Source organism: Tamandua tetradactyla, chromosome 10 (genome assembly GCF_023851605.1).
Source record: "Tamandua tetradactyla isolate mTamTet1 chromosome 10, mTamTet1.pri, whole genome shotgun sequence".
Classification (NCBI taxonomy): Eukaryota; Metazoa; Chordata; class Mammalia; order Pilosa; family Myrmecophagidae; genus Tamandua; species Tamandua tetradactyla.
Window position 1 is genome coordinate 91,170,061 of NC_135336.1, and position 16,104 is coordinate 91,186,164.

The 16,104-nt window shown below is 40.1% G+C and overlaps 1 protein-coding gene across 9 annotated transcripts in view; it reads right to left on the reverse strand.

The window, feature by feature from the left end:
• TIAM1 (TIAM Rac1 associated GEF 1) overlaps positions 1 to 16,104 on the reverse strand; it is a 429,921-nt gene that overhangs the window by 58,332 nt on the left and 355,485 nt on the right. For all 9 annotated transcript variants that reach the window (XM_077118818.1, XM_077118816.1, XM_077118809.1 and 6 more), the window contains 3 exons: positions 15,502 to 15,583; positions 9,449 to 9,535; positions 2,838 to 3,062 (listed from right to left, as the gene is read on the reverse strand). In XM_077118818.1, the coding sequence (XP_076974933.1) occupies positions 2,838 to 3,062; positions 9,449 to 9,535; positions 15,502 to 15,583 (394 nt within the window). The remainder of the gene's footprint in view (positions 1 to 2,837; positions 3,063 to 9,448; positions 9,536 to 15,501; positions 15,584 to 16,104) is intronic.

Genomic DNA, 16,104 nt, shown 5'->3' on the forward strand with positions numbered 1-16,104 from the left:
TTTACAAGAGGGCCTGTTCCGCCGAGTCACTCTGGGTAGGCGAGCACCAGCCAGGCTCATGTTGAGTGCTGGGGTCTCTGAGGCACTGCAAGGCCCTCTGCCAAGGCTGCAAACATCCAGGAGGGCCATCGTAAGATGGTCTCTGCATCAACCTCAGACCTGCCACTCAAGATGTTGCTTATTTTTAGTTACTTCTAACTTTAGACTAAGGTTGTTACCAAACCTGCCCATTGAACAATTTTTTTTCAGTTGTTTGCTTTTCTATTTTAACTTCAGCTGCCTGTGGACACTGCTTTATCTAGGTTTCATTATTGAGCAAGCTTTCAGGTGGCTTTATCCTGTTTACTTGTCTTCTCTTTTATCTTCCATCATTAAATTGGGTATGGGAAGCGGAAACTACCAGACAGGCTAGTAGTTTCCCAACCCTGGCTTTATATCCATAACCCAAAGGAAGGATTCAGATAGAAAAAAAATCCAAACAGACCCAGCCTTGTCCTCCCCAGCCACACCAACAGCGCTGCCACTTTCCAAAGCATTTGAGAATTCTTCTGGGATTCACTAATTCTGAAGCCATGTTTGAAACCTTACAAGAAAAGCAACACTACAATTTTCTTGCTTTTTCTTGTACTGATCTGATCATCTAACTTTACTAAGAAGACCTCGTTTTGAACAATTTTCAACCGTTGCAAGATATTAAAAGCTAAAGCAACTAAAAGGCAAAGAACTACATTAAAACAAGTTTGAAGACAGGATTGTCATAGTCATCATTATACTTTCAGCACCCAGCTCCGCGCCTGGCACTAAGTAAATGCTTAATAGATGTCAGTTACAAGTTATGATCACTTAATTGGAAAAAAACAAATGAATAAATGCTCTAAACAGGGTTCCAAAATTGCAGTTTTAGCATGTTTTAAACAATGGTAGGTTCAGTGGACTAAGCACATGGCTTCTAAACGTGATTTAACTGATCTGAACTGTAAACAAACAGCTGTTTGCTTTAAATTCTATTACATAAAAGACAAGATAGCAACTGTATATGCAGAATATACTCAAATATCTGAAAAACAGATACATAAATACAAATAAAGCTTTTAAAAAAAGAATAAACCAAAAATAAGCAGTGACTATCTTTAAAGCAGCAAATTGCAAGCAATTTCAGTCATACTTTATCTCAGATGTCAGCAACTTTTATCTGTAAAAGGCCAGAGAGTAAATATTTTTTACTTTGTGGGTCATACACTCTCGATCACAACTACATTCCAGTAAGAATGCAGTTAGACATTACGTACACAAATGGGCATGACTATGTTCCAATAAAACTTTATTTACGAAAACAGGCAGTGGGCTAGATTTGTCTTGTGGGCAGTTGTTTCCCAACCCTGGCTTTACATCCATGACTCAAAGGAAGGATTCAGACAAAAAAAATCCAAAGAAAGACAAGCACATACACACCTTATAATAAAATCTTATAAATAATCTAATCTAATACGATTGTGCTTCATTCAAAGTCACGTTACAGAAACAACTCTGCCGAGTTTTATGGGTGCAAGCCTGCCATCTTGTGGTCAAATAAAAGAAGGTCTTCAGGGTCTCAATTATCTCTTAAGGGCAGGCAACTCACTGGAGTCATTTTTAAAGGATTTGGTTGTAGTGTGGGTGCCACATGGCATAAACTAGCCAAGGAAGGAACTCGTAACTAAGCGCAGTCAATTTTCTGAAGTTTCAACTTGTCAAATTCTTCCAGGGACCCCTGAACAAAAGAATGAACTATCTACAGGCTTCTGCTTTCTCAGCAAAACAGGCTTCAAAAGGCAATGTAAAAAGCGGCAACGGCTGCTGCAGGAATATCTGCAGTACCTATAACAGATTTTAAAATTGAAGGCTTTTTTTTTTAACTCAAGCTTTAAAAGGAGAACAAATTTCCCAAATCCTAACATACTAAATTAACCCAAATTCAAAAACCAGGTCATGGAGAAATGTATGAAACTGATCCATGCTGTCCATTTGTCCACACATTCACTCCCCTGTTGAAAAAGATGGGGCAAACCAAGTGGTACAATGAGACAAAGATGAAGAAGACATAACCTCAGCCCCAGGAAACAAACAAGAGAGCGAGAGAGACACAAGCAGGGAAGAAGAGTAGAATATGATTTGGCTCTGTGTGAAAGGCATGTTTTCAGGGTCTTGGTTGCAGCAGGGAAGGAGTGGGGGGGCAGGATACAACTCTATGGGGTCCCTGGAAGGCTTCACAGGGTAGGTAGCGTTCAAGCTGCTGCTTCTAGGATGGGCACCAGGTTGCCAGGGAGAGAGGAAGGAAAGGTACAAACCGCAAGAGCAGATGGGGTGAGACAGGAGGTTCTGCCAATGGGCTCATGCTCAGACTTCAATTCAAAAGGACCCAGGAGACAAACTAAACAAGGAGCTCCGGGCACACCACATTCTGGGCATCCAGGGGTGGGTGGTTTGGGAGCTGGTGACATGGAAAGCTGTCCAACCATCTTTGGCAATTCCCAGTATCTCTGTGTCTCCGTATCTCTTTTCAGGGCCAAGAGACAGTGGTCTCAAAGTATTCATTTGTCTCCAGAATGATAAAAAGCAACAGCACTATAAAGCATTCCATGCAGGACAAATGAATCTAAGAGCCAGAATATGTGGAATAACAGCTATTCAAAGAGAAAAATGCTCCCAGCTCCTGTGAATTTATAATGGGGAGCACACACTCAGACATCAGCCCATCTCACTCACACATTCAGAAACAGGCAAGCCACATGTTAAACATTCCAGGCCTGTGGCTGGACTGAGCTCAGAGGCATCCACAACACTTCACCCGGCAATACCTGGGTTGCTGGTGAGAAAGGCGAGGGGGCTCTCGCCAAGGTCAGTCAGGCCATCCACTCGGTGGGGCGGGCTCTCCAGCAGCTCCACACCTCCCTCCAGCTCGGGGTAGGTCCTCACCAGAAGGCCCAGGGACGGCTGAGTGAGGAAATCTTTGAGCACAGATGAGCTCAGGGTACCAGCAGGGCGAGTATTGATCTCAAGAATCTCATCCCCCGCTTTCAAGCCTGCCAACGCAAGGTGGAAAATGTTTAATTTCAAAAAAAGCAAAAACAGAAGCATTATCAAATCCGATCATGATACTTTAGAAGTCCTCCTGTGAAAGGCACATCAAGCTCTCCTGCTCCCCAGCTTCACAGACTCAGGTGCTGTGAACAGAGGCTGAAGTGCTCAAAAGTGATCACTGGGTGATAAGACGAGCCTCAGTTTTGGAAGGTTCTGGACATGAGATGTTACAGCATGCCTACCTTGTCTGGAATACACCAACGCAACAAAACCACTCTTTTTAAAACATATGTGTGTTTGAAGGCAATTTCTCTGCACAATGCTACTTCTGGCTACCTTCTTGCAATTTTTGTGAGGAAACAATGGAAATGCACTCTGATTACTGTAATCAAGTCTATTTTGTGCACGTTCAACCACAGGGTGTACACGCAGCACAGCAAGCCAACGTCTGTATCATTCATTTCTACAGAACCAAGAGACAGTGGGTCCCTCTAGCTGTGACTACTGAAGTAAGGTTGGTTGCCTTATTGCAAGCACACTCGCAGACCACAGTTTACACCAAATGTTATCATTTTTTGCCCTTTATTTTACTACATCAAGACCCTGAGGGGTGAATATCTTTTGGTAGTTTCCCCACCTCCACCAACGTCACCACAGTCGGTGACCAAAGGAACAACCATGAGACCAGCCAAGAACAAGAAAGCATCACTGCCCCGTGGGCCAGTTCAAACCAGTACTAAAAGAAAAATAAGTATTCAAAGAAAAATTCCAGCAGCTTAATAAAGGGAAAGCTAGGGAGGGCTATGGTAGGAAATAAGTATCCTTTCGCCTAAGAAGGGAAAACCAGTCCAATTTTTTATTTTATACACCAGTGTAGAAAAACAAGCTTAAAAAGGAAGTGAGGGCAGGCCACGGTGGCTCAGCAGATAGAGTTCTCGTCTGCCATGCCGGAGACGCAGGTTCGATGCCCGGTGCCTGCCCATGCAAAAGAAAAGAAAAAGGAAGTGAGCAACAGGCCAAGCACAATGATGAATTACAGAAGTAAGAAGTCAACTCAGTCCCTTGGGCATCCACTGCTCCCACCTCCAATTCTAAAGAAAAGTGATTCTGTAGAGAAGTTCCCACTTCCCAAACTCAATGAGCCACACACCCTGGTCGGCCTTACTTGAGTTCCCCAAATATTTGAAATCAATTTTCTAAGACAGAATATTCTAAGAAACATTATGTGTGGAAAGGGAATGGCAGAGAAATGAGGCTGTTTTACTCCATAACAGGAAGTGAAATGACTGAATTCTGTGACGCTAAATGTTTCATTCTTTAGGCATGAGATTTTAGTATCACAACCTTTGAATTGAAAACACAAAAACTTCCACATATGAAAAGAGATTTGTTTGTTTCTTTACCCTCACTTGGAGACAATTCTTTTGGTTACATGCATTGGAAGAGGTAATTTAAGAGGAGACAGAAAAAAATCTTATGAACTAAAAACAGCGATGTGATTTATTTCATTTTATTTTATTACATTTCAGACATATTAACTGGGAGACTAGGTAGGTGTATAGAGGGGAATTGAATGGTGGTTCCCAAAAGGATATATCCACGTTCCAGAAATGGCTGGTGAATACAACCTTTTTTAGAAAAAGGGTCTTTGCAGATGTCACCGAACTAAGGACTCTGATATGAGAACATCCTGGATTATCTGGGTGGACCCTAAACCCAATGACAAGCATCCTTATAAGAGACACATAGGAGAAGGGCAAGTGAAGATGGAGGCACAGACTGGAGTTAAGCTGCCTGTAGCCACCAGAGCTAGAAGAGCCAAGGAAGGACTGTCCCTTACGACCTTTGGAGGGAGCTTGGCCCTGTCAACACCTTGATTTGGGATTTTCGATCTCCAGAACTGAGAGAAAATAAACTATTGTTGTTTTAAGCCACCCAGTTTGTGGTAATTTGTTACAGCAGCTCTGGGAAACAAAAACAGTGGGCAAGCTTGGTTATTCTCAATGTTAATAAATGAATGGAGATGACCCAGTGGTGGGAACGGTGAAATCCCTCCCAGGTCCTCCTGTCCTACAGCTTTACCACGTGACAACTCTGTCTCCATGTTTTTGAGTATCCCCCCAGGCTCAGTTTTCTCGTATGTGAGCGGGATAATGGGTTGAATGAGATTAAATGAAAGAATCCATGTACAACACTCAGCATAGAGCCTGGCACATTAAAGGAGTTCAATAAATATTAGCTCTCATTATTAATATTTGGCACAAGAAAGAGGAAAACTTTTCTTTCTGATAGAAAATTGTATCCCACTTCAGAAATAATCCCCAGCTAAACCGTGGTAAAAGTTGTGAAGCAGGTAAAAGTTGTAACTGGCTGGCCCAAATTCCTTCCAAATGGAAACATTCTTTTCCTTCTGACTTCCAAAGCCTTTTTATCTTTATGGAATCACTCCCTTGCCAAACCAACAGGTGCTCATTCTTGCTGATCTAACCAAACTAAAAAGAAAAAAACATAAAAGAAGCACAATGTGGGGGTAGGGGGACTACATGAATTTGGGGATTGGGTTGTCAACCACCAGCTGAGAAAGTCATCTGCTTAGTTCAAGGGGCATATGGTTATTCTCATGAGCAAAACTTCTTCAGCTTCTGATTAATTCCCACATTCACTCTAGAGACTGCCTGGAGAGCCTCTTTTTCTCACTTGGAAAAATACCAATGGCTTGGGTGGTGATGGTGGAGGTGGGAAGATGGCAATACCTCTTCCCTTCCACCTACTGAACTGGCAAAGGAATCCAAAAGGAATCCAAGACCAAAATTAGAAACAGCCATCCATTTGGGATCCCTTGTTCTAAAATTGTACTATAATTTAGTACTAGTACTCTAGGACTAAAATTGAGCATAAGCGAAGAGGAATGGAAAGATTACAGTCATGAGATAAGACGACGGATGGTAACCAGCCCGCACAGGGTCTATCATGCATATCCACGGCAAGGAACATGGACTGTATTCTAAGCATGGCTTGGTCAACCTTGACCATATAGACATTTTGGACCAGATCATGCTTTGCTGTAGGGTGCTGTCGTGCGCACTGCAGAATGGGTGACAGCACCCCTGGTCTCTGCCCACTGGAAACCAGTAGCATTCCCCCAAATCCCAGGTAGTGACAAGCATTCCTTGGAGAAGGGAGGGTGGAATGCCCCCCAGTCAAGAACCACTGTTATAAATCCAATGGGAATCTAATCAGGAATGTGACATAATCTGATTCACACAGAGCTCAGCAGAGCTGCTGCGTGGGACTTGAGTTGAATATGCAAGGAAGCTGGGTATGCAAGGAAGCAAGTCATATGAAGAAGCAGATTCATAGGCCTTTCAGACCTTGATACATTGATGCATTGAGTTCAGCTTACCACATGGCTTTTTTAAAGTGAAGAAAATTTTAAAATCTGAGATTTAAAAAAAAATGCAAATGGCATTAATTATCCTTCCACCAGACACAAAATAGAGTTAAGGTTAAGAGTGGGAGAAAAGATCAACTTTGATTCACTAGACCGTAGACACTATTTTTCACTTACAGCCCTCCAATTTTAGCAGTGTTTTTAGTACCCAGATTAGTAAAAGTTAAACACGGAAGCTGGAGAATCCGGGGGTGGAGGGATGACAGCACAGTTAAATGGATTTATGGTTATTTGAGCAAGTTCCCACGGTGCATGTATCCAAAGGTCAGTCAACAAACTGAATAGAGCCTGATGGTATATGGCTTTCTAGGTTTGGCTCTGTCATGTGCAGACTTTGGGTAGAAAACTTAAATGACAATAAAGAAGATGGCTGGTCCTAATTTAGATGACTCTAAGAGCACAAAGATGGGCCAAAACAAACATGCAAAAATTGTAACACTTTAATTCAAATGGTCAGTTCTATAATTAAGCCAATGTGAGGTCCAATTAGCAGCAATCAACGTGTCCTGGGGGCAGGTAAAAGTAAGAATCTGAGGATTAGCCATCAGCTCATTACAAGCCAATAGCCCAATGTGGCTAACAAAAATAAAAAAATAATAACTGAGGCTACATTAAAGCCAACAGAATATTCCACATCCAATTAGGCAGTATGCCATTAGATCCCCCCGATTACATCACATTTTGGTCATTTTAAGAGGGACATTGGCACCCAGTCCATGCTCATAGGGCAACAACCAGTGCTGTATTCTGCAATTTAATAAATAGATGAAGAGGGCAATGACCAGAGTTTGTATTCTGCATCTACTGAACAGCTGAAGGAATTGTGGAAGTGTTGAACCTGGAAAAGTAAAGACTCAGCAGTTAAGACATGACTGATATCAAAGGCTGATGTTATGGTCAGTTTTATGTGTCAACTTGGTTAGGCTCTAGCACCAGTTATTTAGTGAACCACTAATCTAGGCCTTGTAGTGAAGGTATTTTGTAGATGTGATTCACATCTCTCTGGTTAGTTTAAGTAAGGAAGATTTATCCTAGATAAGCTGGATGGGTCTGATTCTATTAGCTGAAAGACATTCAGAGGAGAAATGAGGATTTCCTGAAGAAGAAATTCTGCCTGTGGCAGCACCTTCAGCTGCAGACAACACACGGCTGCCTGGAATTCCTGATTATCTGCCCTACAAATTCTGGATTTGTCCAACAATTGATTAAGGCAATTCCTTGCAATAAATCTCTCTATGCATAAACAGACGTACATATGCACACACACACACACACACATACATACACACATAGTGCATACATACATACACATATATATCCCCTACCAGTTCTACTTGTCTGATGGAAATCTGACTGATCTAGTTGGATATAAAGAACTGTATAGATCCCAGAACAGTAAATGGAAACTGAAGGAGGAGGATTTTTTAATTATCATAGATGTCCAATAAGAGGCCATATGGCCCACCACAAACTCTGTTATACGTTGGGGTTCAACTGGTGTCTAGATTGAACATCAAATATCTTTCAAATTCCTTGATGTTGCCTTCTTTGTGGCAGGCCTGGGGGCACAAAAGGACATCACTCTTACATCTGTAGAGGATGTGCCTACATAGGGCAAGGCGATGGGGGCAGACAACAGTTAGTTTTCATCAACAATAGGGTTCTCAGATTCAAAGAACTAAAACAGGATATGACTGAAACCAGGGTGGCAGATTTCCCCACCCCCATGCCACGTCAACCAGCACACTCATTTTGCTGAACGAGATAAAAATCAAGTTGGGGGCCTGACGGGGAATAAACCGTTACCTCCACCCTTAGCTGAGCTGTAGCTCAGTAAATGTGTCGAACTCTGGCCTCTGGGCTGCCTTTGACCTAGAACATATGGAAGGAAAATTTTGCCAAATCAATTAGCATGGATACACGAGCGTGCCTTTATTTCCCATTTGTCACGTCTTTGCCATTTCTGTGCACAGCCAAGCTCATGGGTTGTGTGCTTCTCTAACGCTGACAGCACAGGGCAAAATAACCTGTACAGGCGACTTGTGAACCAGGAACCATCTAGAACTAAGCTCTATCCAACATGGAAGGAGGAAGAAAACGTCAGTATTCAAGTGTTTCCTTGGCTACTCCATTCAGCACTCCTCTAAAACAGATGCAAGGTATACATCGAAGCACAACTGACCCAGGTATGTTTACCGTCTATATTTAGCCAGCATTACTTCCCCACAGCCTGGATGAAACTAAAACCCCCACACTAGATGAATGAAACAAAGGGGATGTAAAGCCCCACCTACCTGCCCAATGTATATGTACTGGTGGCAAAAAAAAAGTAAGGTGGAAAAGAGTCTCTAAGAGTAGAAGAGGATGGAGAATAGGGATTCCCTAAGGTAGCCCCAACTGCCCTTACAGAGTCACAGGCAGGGCATGGCAGGGAAGAGCTCTCTAATGGGGCGAGAAGACTGGATTCTGAACCACCAGCTTCTCAGCTTCCAGAAAGATTCCCTCATGAAGAGAAGTAATAGAGCATTTGCAATGAAGGAACTCTGCTGGCTTAGGGCAATGTCAGCTTTGACCAGTACAGACCAAAGCACAGAGGTCTGCTTCCAAGGGTTCTGCCTGGGGAAGCCCCCCACACTTTCTACAAGGTGGAAAAGGACAACAGCATATGTTTAGAATGGACTTTCCCATCTGCCCCATGGAAATGGGCTCACACTCAAATTTAAATGCTTTCAGAACATTTAAAGCTGTGACATTTATTGCATGCCTGAATTTGTGGGATAAAATCTATATTTCCAGGAAGGGATTTCAAATACTCTTTACATTGAACATTTGAGGTACATTCTTCTCACCTAACATCTCACAGAAAAAAACCTCTGCCCCGCCCTGCCCCAACAGGGAACTTAAGAGACTTACAGACAGGGACACTCACTGACTTACCTTTCTTGGAAGCTAAGCCAGTTTCCTTCACACTATTCACATAGAGCCTTCGAACACCATCTTCTTCCACAGAAGAAAGTGAAAAACCTATGAAACACCAAGAGAGAATGGTAGAGCTCACACCACATGAATGTTTAGCAAGTAACAGGAAGTACCTGCTGTGAACTAGGCATGTTCAGTGTTTTGGACAACAGTTTGGAGCAACTGCTTTTCATTGTTTACATTATTTTGTAAAGCAGAAAAATACACTTTTAGATCCGTCTAAAAGAAGATATCACTTGTAAAAAAAAAAATTCTTAGGTTTATTAGATAAACCTACTACCTACCTGTCAACCTAAATGGAAGGAAATTACTTTATTTCACCCCACTTTATCATTTAAGTTATAGGTTTATCTTCTCTATAATCTCCACAGCACAAGGCAGAAAAATTAATTCATCTCATCTGGACCCCCAAAAGTTTTACTCAGCCAAACTATATCCTAGGATATATTTAAAACTCTAATATTAACTGTATGGTGTGTATACATATATGTGTGTATACAGATATAGATATAGATGTATATATTGCTATATGGACACTACATTAATTTAATAAAATTCTACAAGCAGGTATAAGCAGCTCATTTTATAAATCCCATTTCTTACTGGAATTGGTCCATTGATTTCCAGCTCTCCTAGTGTCAATCATAAGACTCCGTCCCCTAGTCCAAGCTTACAGACCTCAAAGCCATTAGCTTTGCCATGTTCTTCAGAAAGGGGGGGAGAACTAGATACTGAGGTTCTAAGTGGCCTAGAGGAGCCTGGAGGTTCCCAATGAAGGCAAGAAGCCTTCATCTCCTTTATTTCTAAACAATTTCATGTAAAATCCTTTCCTGGTCAATCACCAGAACGTCCATAACCAATAAGTACTTTCATCCAGGATAAAAGTACCTTGCCTGATACTTCTGAAAAGGGCAATGGAAGGGTGCACAGGTGGTTCAGCGGTGGAATGCTCGCCTGCCATGCAGGGGACCCAGGTTCAATTCCTGGCCCATGTGCACCCACCCCCACCCCACCCCCATAAAAAGTAAAGGAAAAATAAAAAGGACAATGGAAATTAATACAGTGTAAAGAGAGAGCTGACATAATTTCAGCTCTGGGAGAAAAAATAATCCCACAACACAAACACCTGCCTTGGTGCTGAGCACAGGGGAAATGGTGGTTTAGGAAAAACAGACACGCAAACAACAACAAAAAGAAAATTTAATTACAGGACCAGGTTGCAGGGAGGCACTGAGACCCTTAGTGCCTGTCATAAAGAACACATGCGTCTCTGTTTACTTCACAGAACCAGGAAATGGATAACCACACGCAGGCAAAATCAACAACGGCCGTCGCCCACTACGCCACTGCCACCCTCAAACAGGGCACAGGACTTTCCAAAATCTTCATTCTATTCTCTTATTTTGAATTCTATTCTCACACAACTTACAGATTAAGTTTCAAAAAGTCCTACTCGATAAAAAGTATTTTTATACATGAACCATTGAAGTGACATTAGCCTTAACAAAGGGGTGATTTAACTGCATTTTCATTTCATACAGAATGTTTTTTCTTTAATCTGTTAGAATAGATTTACAGAGTCAAGGGCTGTGTCAAAGGGAAATAATGAATAGGAGTCATCAAAAATACAGGCATGTCCTTCCTAAAAATTCTTTGACCAGTTTATTTATTTATTTACTAACTTGAAAAAAAAAAAAAAGACTGAGCATACTGCTAGGATGCCTGCTTGATTAGTTCTGGTGACCAGGTCAAGCAATGAATTGAGAGCTGTTGCAAGTCATCTCAAACCAAAGTCGCTGGAGATGGGCTGAGGTTTTCATTCACTCTATTCCTCTTTTCTTTGGGATCTTCCTCTTTCAATAGTCAAAAGGGAAAAGGAGACCAATGGGGGAGGGGCACCCAGTCTGATGACGGTTATTGATCATGAAATACCCAGTGGGCAGCTAGAGATAATGGATGGGTGTGAGAAACAGATCTGACTTCTCAAGATGAGGGGGAGATCTCCATTTTAGGAAAAAGGATCGAGAAAGAGAGATAATGGTAATGCGTTCCTTTTTAAAGATCACTCAAGTGGGGGCCAAAAATTGTCACACTGTAAATGGCAATACAGCTTTGCAGGGGAATTGCTATTGGAGGACAACCATTTAGGGTTCAGGCCAATTCTGGCTCCTTTCACGAAAGTTCGGGAAGACACTCTTCCCCACACCTGGCCGAGCAGCACATACACTACGGGGAGGGGGGGGTCTCAGAGTCCCCAGAAGACAGCTTCAGTTTTAAGATGCCTATTATTTGCACACTATATCATCCCCTACATGAACAATTATAACAAAAATATTAAATAACTCTGCATCGGGATTATTTTGAAGTAAATTCAAAAAACAATTTTAACAACTCTTCAGCAAAGACAGAATTTTTTTTCAATGGGATAGCAACGTTCTATACCCCAGCCACAAAGCAAATGCAGCCCATTAACAGTTGCCAATTGGAAGCAAAGATAGATTAGATTATTCAATATAAATGGATCTATCTAATCAGAAGCCTTTCTGTTACAAAGACTGGGAGATACCATGACTACCAACTAGAATAACGGCCTTGAGAATGAAGGAAGTGATTAAAACTAATTGGAGAAATCATGAAGACCAAACTCTTATAGTGACCAACTAGAATACCCCTCAGGCTGAAATTCATGGCTACAATCAATTATCGTGATTTTGACAGTATGAGACACAAGAATCCAAGATAAAGTAAAAATTAAGAACACGCGGCAAAGGCAAACCTTCAACATATGACCAAAAAATATAATAGTAAATAGTATAAGGAGTATCCAGGGTACGAAGTTCCTCTTTTGGGTGCTGAAAAGGTTCTGGTAATGGATGTTAGTGCCACACTGTAAATGTAATTAATGCCACTGAATTGTATACTTAAAAATAATTAAAAGGGCAAATTATTAGCAATGCAGTGCAGGGCTTTCCAAAGCAAACTCCAGGAATGGGTTCAAACCCTTTATTTCCAACAGTAACTTAAGGATAGACATCATGATTAAGCATCGAGAGACAAAATAAAGTGACAACGGCTGAGAGATTCCAAACAGAGTCGAGAGGCTATCCTGGAGATTATTCTTAGGCATTATATAGATATCACCTTTTTATTTAAGGTGTAATGGAGAGGTTGGAGGGAACTGCCTAAAAATGTAGAGCTGTGTTCTAGTAGCCTTGTTTCTTGAAGATCATTGTATAATGATATAGCTTTCCCAATGTGACTGTGTGATTGTGAAAACCTTGTGTCTGATGCTCCTTTTATCTAGCTTATCAACAGACAAGTAAAATATATGGGTTAAAAATAAATAAATAATAGGGGGAACAAATGTTAAAATAAATTTAGCAGATTGAAATGCTAGTGATCAATGAAAGAGAGGAGTATGGGGTATGGTATGTATGAATTTTTTTCAGTTTTCTTTTTCTGAATTGATGCAAATGTTCTAAGAAATGATCATGATGATAAATATAAAAAAAAAAAAAAAGAAAGCCATAATTTTTATAAATCTGGGCCCCTGGGAAAGAAATCTTAAACTTCTTCTCACAGTAAAGGATAAAACCTGATAGAGTCCTGATTTTTTTTTTTTAATTATACAACAATACACTTGATATTTCCACAAAAGAGAATTAGACCATCTACTCCAAAATATTAAAATATTAAACCAGATGTTTGAAATGACAAAATTTAATACAGATTTATTATAGAAAGAGTAATTACAGAGCCAAGAAGACACAGAATGGTCACTGGCTTTATCAAAAGCTTCCTGTATTTCTGAGAGTTGGGAACACTGATGCTACCTTAACTATTTTCCTTTTGAAAACTCCAATATTTTAAAATAGGGTACAGATATAAAAATGCTCGGTTAAATGGATTTATGTGCATTATTAAACCTGAAGTATTTTTGCATCATTCAGAATGTAATCCACTTGTGTTATGCTGTCCACTCAAACTTTTACATTTTATTTACAGTAATGGAAATGCACTATCACTAAAATGGATCATCTCATTCTATTAATACACACACTTTAAAAAACAGTTATTCAGGTAATCTGCTTCATCATACTTCAAATTTTAATCAAGTGACAGTTTAATAAGGATTTTACAGTGGCAGTTACAATCTTGTTTACAGTGGAGGGGCACTGTACTGTGTGACATGGAAAGTCTTAGGACAAATTGTTTATAAAAGGCTGTTTTGTAAGATCACATTTTCTGTGTAAAGTAATTCCATGGCAATTCTTATTTTGCAGAAGCTGAGTACTTTCCATAAAGTGAGTGATGACTCCCCATGCCCCCCCCAAAAAAGATAAAGCATTGAGAATAATATACAGCAGTTTGTCCTTGCTGCCACGTCCATGAATGGCATTTTGTATTTTACAAAAGCAGTGGTGGTCCACAACAGATTAGAAATTTAAAAATCAAACAAATAAAGTAAAACACCTGTTCTTTCACCTTGGACAGGTTGAGAAGTGCTGTTTACAATCTCTTGATTGATGTCTGATGCCCTGTAGCACCCTCTAGTGTAGAAATGTAAATGGTTTCTGTGAGTCTGTCACTTTAAGAAAAAATATAATGGTTTTATGCCCATTTCCTATTTCTGAATCTAGACACCACTCAATCTTTGGATTGGATTCCAAGTGCTATAAAATTTGGCCTTCAATTGTGACTTGGTACGGTTTGGCCTTACCCAACAAAAATTAAATAAACAAAGGAGAAAAGAGTCAGAGTCTCAGAGCATCTTTCTTTGAAGGACTCAGACATTTATTTACGCCATGAATACCAATTACTGTTTTAATTACTCAGGTCACACTTCTGCTGCATAATAAGTGTTATAAAAACATTTTTTCTTTGCCATCAAAACATCCCTCAGGCTTAAGTTTTAAGGTCAAGAAATAAGGAGCATGAAGGTGCAATCCAAGTAGCCAGAGGTTCAAAATTAGGTTTTCTTCATTAGGTCAAAATTCTCTAATGAGTGTTATGAGAAGAGGAATGGTTGCCTGCAGGAGACATTGTGCAAGGAATATAATCCCCTTTTAATGAATTTATGACTTAATTCAGAGAGAAATCTTGAGTATTCTTTAAGTCTGTCTACCAGGTATTTCCAGTTCTCTTCCTTCTAGCACACAGTAGGACTACACATCTCTGCCTCTTGTATGGCAAGTAATGCAATCATTACTTATAACGTACAGCTGTGGAAGTGGCTCTGGCAATGAATTGTGAGCAAAAGTGATGTACGTTCCTTGGGCCAGAGGCTTTGTGTCAGCATCTGATTCGCCCCATTTTCTCTATCCCCTTTGCCAAGCCACAGGCAATGTTACAGAAGGCCCCAGGCCTGGAGTAAGGACACCATAAAAAAAAGATCCTGACTACCCAAAATGGACAGATGTGAAAGATAAATTTCATAGTTGAGTCATTGGGTTTTGTGGTTATTTGTTATGTCAGCTAACTTTGCCACTCCTGACTGATTTGGCCCAGTGTGGATTTCCCCGCTTTTTTTACTCAAAGTGTCAATTCCATTATGATTCAAGCCATTCCGTGTAATGCTAAGTATAGAAGAATAGTTTTAAACAATTGCAGAGGACTATATATTTAAATATGCAGATATGAAAACAAGTTCCTTTAATATTATTTCAAGGGGGGGTACATATTTTTGCAGGGAAAGGAGTATGAAAGGATAATTCCTACATTACTATATAAGGCAAAACATAATCGAAAAGAATCTAACTCCCAATTATCTATTTCCTGTCTATGAGAGTAGAACCCCAATAACTAAATTATGAAATTTAAGGCCAATATCTTCATTGCAAATATCTCTTCAGTCCTAGTGTGGCTGCTCTGTAGGACACAGAAGCCAGATGTGCTCTGTTTTAAATAGGTCCTAAAAGGCATTTTGCTGAATTGTAGATAAGTGCATGTTTACATAGGAATCACTCCGACTTGAAACACAAACAGCAAAGATTGAAGAAAAATGAACATACCATAATTATCAGCGGCTGTGTCCGACTTCTCAATCTGGATGTTCTGTGTGACTTTCGGACAGATTTCTATTTCTTTGTACAGCTGAAAATTACAAAGAGGCGTCTAATTAGGGTTTAATTATAAATAGCTTAATAGTAATGGTCATCATTTTGTAAATCAATTCTTTTCACAATTTATACTTGAATACAAATTTCCATCACGTCAGTCTTTTTATTTAACTGAACACATTAAGTCAAAATAGAAACTTGTAACTCACATTTCCAAACCAAGCTACAGTTCTGAAACAAAATAAACCCTGGCCATTACTCTGTCTTCTCCCACCCTATTCCTATCACAGATCTGAAAAATAATGCTAAAGGAATAGACTAGGCCAAAAAAAAAAAATTAATGATAATAAAATAAGTAAGAGGTCTTACAATTATATGTAAATCTATAGTTATCCCAATAAAATTTTCAATGAAAAAAAATCAGGAAGAGGTTATGAAGATCTTAATATCGGATTCATGGAAATAGGAGAAATCTCTGTGCTTCTATTCTTCTCTGTCTAAATACCACTTTAAATGCCCCGAAAGTTAATAGCATTTAAACAGAGAAGAATGGAA